The 10,366-nt window shown below is 48.8% G+C and overlaps 1 protein-coding gene across 1 annotated transcript in view; it reads left to right on the forward strand.

Moving 5' to 3' along the window:
• The window catches only part of EDC4 (enhancer of mRNA decapping 4), a 62,597-nt gene extending 56,672 nt beyond the window's left edge, over positions 1–5,925 (forward strand). The window contains exons 28-30 of the mRNA XM_006034733.3: positions 651–870; positions 1,731–1,894; positions 4,518–5,925. Coding sequence (XP_006034795.1) covers positions 651–870; positions 1,731–1,894; positions 4,518–4,710 — 577 coding nt within the window. The 3' untranslated portion in view covers positions 4,711–5,925. The remainder of the gene's footprint in view (positions 1–650; positions 871–1,730; positions 1,895–4,517) is intronic.
• Positions 5,926–10,366: the final 4,441 nt, after the last annotated feature.

Raw genomic sequence — 10,366 nt, forward strand, 5'->3', positions numbered from 1 at the left:
CACATGTTACAGACATGCCTGAGCTGCTGGCAAATAGACTGAATCCACTGTCTTACTGTCTGTAGCACAGTGTGGCCCCTTGTGTTTCCAGGCAATAAGAGTATAGATTTGCATCTACAGGGGACCCTGACCGCTTCAACGAAGAGGCCAACCAGTGGAATGCAAATGCAGCTCCCCTCTCGTCTTCCAGGTGGCACCTGGGAGTGGGAGCTGACACTTGTGGAAAGCTGCTGCTGTGGGATTAGCAGAGATCCCTGCAGCTTTGCACTGGCACCAGAGACTCTAGAGACTTAACATAGCTGAGAGCTATGAGGAAGAACAGGTTCCTGGAAAGGTTGCCCATCCTATTACTCCGTCTTCTCCCCCACTCATCTCCCTCCCAGGAATCTGAGTGACTTTAGCATGTGCAGTGGAGCAAGTATTTTAAGGACTGCACACCACAAGGGCTCTACAGAGCCCCAGGGGGCTGTATGCACCCTTCCCTGGTACTCCTTGTTTGTACTTGGGCCTTCAAGCAGTTTGTATGAGCCCTCTGGTGCTTGTGCTGAAGTACAAAGCATCCCTCTTAAGATCTGAATCCCAGGTTGGTCAGGTGTAAGCATAAGCAGTGAAATCTCTAATGCTGTTCTCAGGGCTCACTCTCTTTCTAGCATGCAGGAGTCCATTCTGACTCAGGTGCAGCGGGTCATCAAGGGGGAGGTGAGCCTGGCCATGAAGGAGCAGCAAGCAGCTGTCACCTCAAGCATCATGCAGGCAATGCGCTCAGCAGCAGGCACGCCCATCCCCTCTGCTCACCTGGACTTCCAGTCTCAGCAGGCTCACATCCTGCAGCTGCTGCAACAGGGCCACCTCAACCAAGCTTTCCAGCAGGTACATGGGCTGCCTTATGGGGCTGATCCTTCTGAAAGAGCCAAGGGATCCCCTCTTATTCTGCCTGAGGGATGAAATGGGGAAAGACTCCCTTCCCCTCCTTCCCCCTTCCTCTGCCACTTGGAATGACTCAGAGACAGAGTCATTCCAAAGTGATCCTTGTGCTCCAGCCACAGCAGTGCAATGGGGCAGGCACCTGCTGCTGTGCACCACTTGACACCAAGGGCAGCAAACTGCTAGTGGCAAAACCCTTTGACAAGGCTGGTTCCCTTAGTACCAAGTATTCTGTCCTTACCACTGCTGACAGATTTTGCTGAGGGCTGTGGCAAACTGTCATTGGCAGGGGGTGAAGATGGGGGGTGCTAAAGACTCATGCATTCAACCCTACTGTGTGGAATGCATTATCTTTTGACCACTGGTGGGATCTTGGCTCCATCCTGTTTCCCACCCTGCATCTGGACAGCACCAAGCCCTGGTTTGTTCAATCTCATAGATGTCTTTGAACAAATGTAACCCATATGTGTTGTGTGCCCGAGTGCAGGGCTGGCTGCCATGGCATAGCAGTTACTCTACACCATTACCTCATGCAGTATGGTCCATGGTCCCAACCAGCTGTTTTAGAGCTGGATCTCCTAAGCAGATGCAGCTAAGTTGGCTGTGTTGGGTTTTCTGATGAGAAAGTGTGCTCGCCTGGAACTAAATATGTGCCTTGAGGTCTGAATGAGCAGGGGGTCTCCAGACAGGAGAGGGTGGGAACACCATTCAGTTCTACCTAGGCATACAGGGCTTTGTCATTGCCATTATAGGGTTCCTCATACCCCTCTCCATCCTACTCATCTCTGACTCATTTTTCTTGTTAGGCTCTCACTGCAGCTGATCTGAATCTGGTCCTGTATGTTTGTGAGACTGTAGATCCACAGCAAGTTTTCGGGCAGCATCCATGTCCACTGTCCCAACCTGTCCTCCTCTCTCTCATTCAGCAGCTCTCCTCAGATTTGGGTACCCGGACTGAACTGAAACTGAGGTGGGTGTGATCCTAGATCTCCTTTCCAGGTCTCTGTATATTGAGCATGTTCTCTAAAAACATCAGCTCAATATGCAGTGGCAACTACAAAGCTAGTAAAATGTTGAGCATCATTAAGAAGAGAATTGAAAACAAAATGGGGAATATCATGCCATTATATAAATCCATGGTGCAGCCACATTGTGAATGTATGTGCAGTTCTGGTCTCTGCATCTCAAAAAGGATGTAGTAGAACTAGAAAAGATGCAGAAAGGCAACTAAAATGATCAGTAATATGAAGCAGTAGCTGTACTAGGAGAGACTAAAAAAGGCTAGGACTCTTCAGCTTAAAAAGAAGACTGAGGGAGTGGTATGATTAGAAGTCTAGAAAATCATGAAGGGTGTGGACCAAGTGAACAGGGAACTGTTGTTCACCAAATCCCAGAATACTAGAACTAAGGGGCACCCACTGAAATTAGTAGGAGACGGATTTAAAACTAACAAGAGAGAATACTTCTTTTTTATGCAACGCATAGTTAACTTGTGGAATTCATTGCCACAGGAGGTGGTTGAGGCAGATAGCATAGCCAGGTTCAAAAACATACAGACAGTCATGGATGATAGTTCTATTAATAGCGGTTGAACAGAACACTTGGAGATGTTTCCTCTGGCATCTCTAAACCAATAATGGTGGATGCCAGGGAAGGTAGGGATAGATCACGCTAAATCTATTTAGTTTGACTCTTCCTCTAGCATCCATGTTGGCCACTGTTGGAGACGGGATACTGAACTAGATGGGCCATTGATCTGACCCAGTAGGGCACTTCTTGTGTTCTTATGACTTCAGGCATGTTCCTAGATGCTAAACACATTGACCTCAGGGAATGTCCTAAGTAGTGTTGAGCTGAAGCTTTCACTGAGCTGTCCAGTGCGACCATTAACTGTAGGATTTGTGTTAGCTACCATCACTGTTGGGGCAAGATGCCAAGTTGGTTGCTTACGTGGCATATACCGTATACAAAGAGAAGATATTCTGAGCACCAGTGGTGCAAGTTCTGATCACCCATGTTCAGGTGGACTTAGCCTGGGGGCTGCAATTTCTCTGACAAGGCATCTGGTTTCTGTGGTAATTCAGAGAGGTTTAAAATGTGAAGTCTGATTCTGGCTTCATCCAGGTAGTGTAATGCTACTTGGTGCGACACTGAATGCAACTTTATTCCATCCCAAAATTCTGCAGCACACTGCCAGCACAGTATTCAGCAACAAAGGGAAATGAAGTTGGGCAAGCAGGAGTGCTGGTAGGTGATGGTTGGAATTGTGGAATAAGCACAATAGCTGGTGACTTTCTATTAAATCAGTAGGCAGTGACATACGTATCACTACTGACACTTAAAGTTGACATATTTCAGTTTCAGAGTCTATACCCCACTTGGCTGAAATGGTTGGTCTGAAATGTGATCTGCTGCATTAATCTACTTGCAGGCTGTCAGGGCATTGCAAGTGCACAAAGTGTGAGCTCAGGTTGCCTAACACAAGTTATAATAGCAGAAATGAAAAGGCAGCTTGAGTCCAAGCCCATAGAAGAGTTTGGAGATGCACTTTGGCTGCTAACCTGTTGAAACCCAAGTTTTTTGATGAGTTAGCCAACCCAAGAACACACTTCTGTGTGAAGTGAAGATACAACATTCCTATTACAGAGTGAGTGTAAGGCCATAGTTGGAGACTTGGGTCTTGTTTGGATATTAAAGGGTTTGCTGAAAGAACTAGGCCAGGAAACCTCTTCGTGTGGATGCTGTTACACTAGCAAGTCCTTCTGTCAGTATAGCTAAAACCAGTTACCCCAGCAGAATGAGCTGTATTGGCCATAGGAGTTTTCCCCTCAGCTTATCTGGATTTAGGTTAGGGTTCTGCTTACAACCTGTGTACTTCAGTGGTGCGATTCCTTTTGCCCCATCCCCAGTGCTCCTAAACCAACAGTAGAACTGTCATGTCAGCCAAGCCATAGCTTTTAAAAATGAAAGCAGAGAGAGATTCAGGAGCAGAAAAGGGCTGACTGCATGATTATAGAATGTCAAAGCACACCATGGCCTGAGGTGGAGAGATTTGAGGTTAGCCTGGAGAGGGCTATCTCCTGATTCCTTCTGTAGCCACATGCTGGCTCTGAGAGCGCATTTTCAGCTGCTCTCCAGTTCCTTACCATGTTTGGTCTCACACTTGAAATGGGTCATTTCAGCCTATTTCTTGTTCAGTATTTGCTTTCACTCTGCTTTCCCTACTGCAGCTTGTATTTGGTAGGTGACATTGTGCCCTGGCCCTAGCACCCAATAAATCCACACTTCTGATATGAATCTCATAGGACCCCTCATTATACCACTTGTAGATGAGGAATGTGAAAGTGCAACCCTCACACAACCCTCGGGAGTTCTTGCATGTGACTTCTCTAGCTTGGTCTGAGTAGCCAGGTTCCCAAGCAATGGGCTTGGGGCTGCAGTTCTGCACTAGACAGGGAGCATTTTCCAAAGTCTGAACTAGTTGAGCTGGGAAAAGCTAGATGGAGGGAAGTGTCTGCACATGCCCCAGGCTGGAGCTGGGACTGGCTGGTGAACCCATTTATAACCCTGAGCTTTCTCTTCTTTCCATTCAGTTACCTGGAGGAGGCAGTGATGCACCTGGATCACAGTGACCCCATCACTCGAGACCACATGGGCTCTGTCATGAGCCAGGTGCGGCAGAAGCTCTTCCAGTTCCTACAGGCAGATCCCCACAACAGCCTGGGCAAGGCTGCCCGCCGCCTCATGATAATGCTTCAGGGCTTGGTCACACCCAGCATGACCTAAAGGCATCTGGTTCCCTAACGGGCTGCTCCATGGGAGCCCACTTAGCAGATCCACTAGTTACTAACCACGTGTGGCTTGTGTTAAGAGCTCTTGCCGGGAAATCTATTAAGCAAGTGTGTGATGTCTCAAAGGCAAACCTGCCCATTGCTAAGGCAAATGCCATCTGTGTATAGTCCCCAATAATCACTGAATGCTCACTTGGCTTATTTTCTTCAACAGCCTCTTCCAGGAGAGCTAAGGCTTCTCTGACCTACCCATCCGTCCCCAAGGCCTGGCTGGCAACCCAATGTGCTATGTTGTGGTCACATTCAGTTAAAGCCATTGGATTTCTTTCCCCCCTTAAGTTGGTATTTGTTGCTGAGTGGAGGAGAGGAGAGCTGTGATGAGCCCCAGTGGAGTGAAGTGGGTGGATGCCTCAAGTTATGCATGCGCTCCTCACTGAAGGAAAAGAAATCTTTTTGTGCCTAAATCTATGAGCCCAGAAATCCTTTCCAGCTGTGTAGGCTGCTAACTCCCTGGTAGTATTGGAGCAAGTGGAAAGATACCTGCTGGAGGGCAGGGGGAAGAGTTCTTTCTGCCCCCTGGGCTCCTGCAGCTGTAGTGTCATGGTAGTAAGGAGCCCACTGAGCGGGTCAGGCACCAGCAGGGGGCTGTGTATGCATATCTTCCCTGTGTTGGTTCTGGAGTGGAGGGAGGTGCCCTGGTTCAGGTTGGCCAGGGAGCATCATGCTGCAAGAGCCCAGTGGAGCCCTTCGTCTTGCGTGTATTGGAGCATGTCCATGGATCAGATGTTTAGTTTGGATTTTACACCAGGGTTTTTCTTTTTATCTAAAATTTGAATCTTTTTTTGAATAACATTAAGAAAAGTTCAATAAACAACTTTTGGAGAAAAACAAACCTGTGGGTGCTGCCTCTGTTCTCCTCAGGGCTGTGAGGTCACCTAGAACAGGCCCGCTCCCTCTAGTGGGATGGAAGAGCCAAGGAGAAGTCACATTGAGATCTCTGGGCGGGTGTGTGGTGGAGGTCTGAACATCTGGGTTCTCTTCTCTTCCTCATCTCTCTGCCTCTGAGTTGCCCTTGATTAGCTCTGACCTGCCTGATTTTATATCTGTTCCTGGCAAGTGGATAATACCATTCCTCTCAAGGGAGCTGAGAAGCTTGTTCCTGTTTCAGAGTTCACCATCAGCAGAAAGGGGCAGCTACTCCACACTTATCTTCATTAGAAGAGGCTCTTGCTGTAGAACGAGTCTTGCTGTTCTTTGGTGCTGACCTGTCTTTAGCCCCTGAACGCTGAGTTGAGACAGGCGTGGGAGGTCAGCATCTCCAGGTGCAAAGAGCCTAGAGCCCATTAGGCTTAGCAATAGGATTTGAAAAATGGATTCTAGTAAATCACAAACAAAAAGGGATGTGTTGTCCTGTATTGTGCAAACTCCCTTTGGCAGAGGACAGTTGTCTGTAGTTGACCACACCCCTCAACTGTCAATTGTCCCAATGTGAGTAGACTGACATCTCCTAACTTAATTTAGCTGGCTGGTTGGAACACATTGCTCTGTTACTCTGTGTCTGCCTGAGGAAAAAGTCAAACTGAGGCCAGACTTGCTACCATGTGAAGGATGAGTTGAAATTGGGTTTAGGTGCTACTTCCTCATTGAGACTAAGCTATGAAGAGCTGTGCTGTATTGCAGGAATGGACTGGAGTTTGCAGGAACTCCATGCAAGAACTCTCCTTGCCTCATGTGAATCCTGAGCTTGTGCAGGGAACTTGGAGAAACAAAGCCCTGGCACAGGGACCTCTGTCTGGCATGATCAGCCTCTCCCGTCTGGAAGACTTCCTGCCTCCTATTTAGAATGATGTTGAGCGTGAACGTTACTACTTCTGCAACTGGGACAGAGCCAGTTGCTCCAGGCTGTGTTAGGCCTGCTCCAGGACAGCCAAGACTCAGCTGTAGCTATAGGCTGGGGCTGCTGCTCTGGGAGTTTTGTAGTCCAATAAATCAAACAAGCTTTCAGAGTGACTTAGACAAATCAGAGGATTGGGCCAAAAGGAATCTCATGAGGTTCAACAAGGACAAGTGCCAAGTCGTGCACTTGGGATGGAACAATCCCATGCACCAGTACAGGCTGGGGGCTGACTGGCTGGGCAGCAGCTCTGCAGAAAAGGACGTGGGGGTTACAGTGGACAATAAGCTGAATACAAGCTAACTGTGGCCTTGTTGCCAAAGCAGCTGATGGCATATACAGGGCTGCATTGGTAGGTGTGTTGCCACTAGGTCAAGGGAAGTGATTATTCCCCTCTGTTCAGCACTGGTGAGGCCACATCTGGAGTACTGTGTTCTGTTTTGGGCCCCCACTACAGAAAGGATGTGGACAAATTGAGTCCAGCAGAGGGTGACAAATGGTGAGGGGGCTGGGTGACATGAATAATGAGGAAAGATGGGGAACTGGGCTTATTTAGTTTAGAGAAGAGAAGCCTGAGAAGGGATTTACTAGCAGCCTTCAAGCTAACTGAAGGGGGATTTGAAAGAGGATGGGGCTAGACTGTTCTCAGTGGTGTCAGATGACAAGGAGCAGCAATGGTCTCAAGTTGCAGCAAGGGAAGTTTAGGTTAGATAATAGGAAGAATTTTCTCACTAGGAGGGTAGAAAACACTGGAACATGTTACCCAGAGAGGTGATAGAAGCTCCATCCTTGAAGGTTTTCAAAACCTGGCTAGACAAAGCTTTGGCTGGGATGATCTAGTTGGGGATGGTTCTGCTTTGAACAGGTGGTTGGACGAGATGACCTCCTGAGGTCCCTCCCGCCTGTAACTTTCTATGATTCTATGAGTACAGTTTAGATGTAAATGCTAGGGCTGCAGGCACAGAACCTGAGAGCCCTTGAGATGGGCTAAAAACTCATCTCCTGCCTGCCCCACCCCCACTCAGGGCAGTGTTGCCTGGTCATCCAGGGTCAGACCCAAAAAAAGAAGTTAGGTGCATAGGCTCTGTATGAATCCTGAATTGCAATTCAAAGCCAGCCACTCAGCAGCTACCTAACCCTGAAGGCATCTAAATTTGCCAGGCACCTTGCTGTCAGACCTGAAAGTTCCCTCAGTGCCTGCAGCCATGCTTCTGTGCATGCCCTGAACTGTCCTGGCTTGAACAGCTGGAAGCCCGGCTCCAGCCAAACCTGACTGGGATCTGGAAGCCAGGGAGGGTGGTGCCTGTGGTCCCCTGAGCAGCCCAATCCCTCAGAAGTGTTCTGAGCAGACTTGGTATGCATCTCCAACTGGGTCTGAGGTGGCCTTCCCAGTCTTGTCTAATCTCATTGAGCACTCTCCTAGGAAGAGGGAGATATGGCTTTTACTGACCCATTGTTTGCAGTTTGTCCCCCACATTTCTTTGTTGCTGGTACCCACTATTCTCTTATCCTTCCTTTCTAAAGTTCTCCATATCCTGTCCATCTCTTACAATAGTGTCTGGAGTTTGTAGCGGTCAAACTGAGTTAAGCTCAGGCTCTTAGTATAACTTTAGGCCTTCCTGGAACAAAGCAATTACATTGTACAGAATGCCTTATAGGGCACTGGGCAAAATGAGTGCTATGATTGGCCAACCAGGTACAGTAGTTTCCCTAGAAGGAAAGAAAACCAAAAACAGAATAGGATGTGGGAGTACTTTATCTAAAAAGATGAAGTAAACTTGAGGATTAGACAGTTTGAGATGAGAAAGTTACAAAAGTAGTGGACAAACAGCGAGACTATGTGTGTTCTGTGTTGCTACCCTGGGGACACAGGAGCAACCTTAGACTTCTTGCTTTGAGTAACAAGAAACTAACATCCCACACACCCAGCAGAGGATCTGAGGCCAGTACCATCAGACTGCTGTAATGCCTGAATGAAATGCTTGCCAGGTCCTATTGCAAGGAAGAGTACTTGTAATAATTTAGGAATTACTATTAAAAGTTCACTTGATACCAAATCAGATGAGGGGCCATATCAATCCTTGAGGGTCTCTGGTTAAAGGAATCCTAGGGGCGACAGTCCTCTAGGGATATCATCTAATGGAAAGGGGAGAGCATGGAGTTTGAGTTCATTTGGTATCTGCTTCCAACACGGCAACATAAGAACCTGTTAAATGGGAATACTCAGAAATACCTCTTGTGTCTGTAGGTTGGAGCTAAAAATGCCAGAGTGCTGCTTAAGGAGCAAGCCAGGGCTTTGCACACTGTTTCCTTCACTGCCATGGTCTAATTCAAAGTGGTACAAGTACCTTGGGATGTCTGCAGGGTGTAAAATGTCAGAGAAGCCTTAATTTTTCTTCTTGGGGTCCAGACTGCTGAAGTTTAACCAATTCCCTTGATAGCTGAGTTTTGCTAGAAGCAAAGTCATTGATGACATGAGACCCTATTTAGCACACAAGTGTCCAGGTCTGGTCACTTGTGTTTGGTTGTTTTTTTTTAAGATTTAATTTAAACTGGAACAGGTGCAAAGAAAGGCCACTGAGATGATTAAAGGAGTGGGGACCTTGCCTTTATGGAGAAGATTAAGGGATCTTGGCTTGTTTATTTTAGAACCAGACAGAGAGGGGATATGATCTCCCTGTACAAGTACATTCATGGGGTGAACAGGGAGGAAGAAGTTTCTTTTCAACGTAAGATGCTTGGTGGCACAAGTCTGCAACCATTTTGTGGCCATCTGAGTAAACGTAGATGGGAAATTCTGACAAGATTTGTAAATCTCGGGGCGGTGGGGGGGAGGCGGTATGCTGTGTGTGATATGTGAACTGTGTATTTGCAACCCTCAGGCTGGGGCACAGGGATTGCTCTCCTGTAGTCCGCTCTCTGGGCTTTTGCTAGTTGCCATTTGGGACCAACAAAGGATTATTCTTTCTCTCAGTGCTGCCAGGGTAGGGGAAGTGGGTCCCTTTCCTGTGAAGCATTGGGTTGGTCTCAGCTAAGGTTGGCATATGTGGTTGCTCCTGCTGGAACTCCGGAAACCCGGAGGTTCTTGGTTAGAGTTGTTCTCTCTGCTCAGCATCCTACGGGGCGCCAGTTCTGGCACCAGGAAGGCGTTTCTCCCGAGGTCAGAGTGGCAAGGGGGGGGTTCCTTCCCTCCGTATTGTTGGTCATGGTTCTTTTCCTCGGATCTCCTGAGTCGCTATTAACCAATAACTTCCCCGGCAGGGGTGAGACTTCCTGAGTCTCAAAGTGCGGTGCCCTGCTCCCTAGCCCCTCCGGCATGCAGCTGTCTGCTCTGCCAGCTCCAGTCTCAGTTGAGCGCGTTGGAGAAGGGGAAGGGGGGGGAGATGCTGGAAGACCAGCACCCCTTATTTCACCACAGTCCCTGTATCCCTGCTGAGCATGGGGCAGAGCTGCCACAAGCTGATACGGTGGCTGGGACGGGTGGTTAAAACGGGACGTGTGCTCACCCTACCCTTTGCCCCTACTGTCCTGGCTACTGGCAGTGCCCTCGCCTCCCCTGCCTTGACCCGCCCCCCCCCTTGAGTGCGGGCAGGGGCGGGCCTTGTGCCCCGGGCTGGGGACCCGTGGGGCAGAGACTGCCTGTGACCCTGGAGAACCGGTCCAGGAGGCCCCTTAGGGGCCCATCGCCCACCCCGCTCATCCCCGTCCCCCGAGCCAGGGGCTGCTCTGAGGCTTCAGCCCCCCCCAGCAGAGCCGA

This window comes from Alligator sinensis, unplaced genomic scaffold (genome assembly GCF_000455745.1).
Source record: "Alligator sinensis unplaced genomic scaffold, ASM45574v1 scaffold1317_1, whole genome shotgun sequence".
NCBI lineage: Eukaryota > Metazoa > Chordata > Crocodylia > Alligatoridae > Alligator > Alligator sinensis.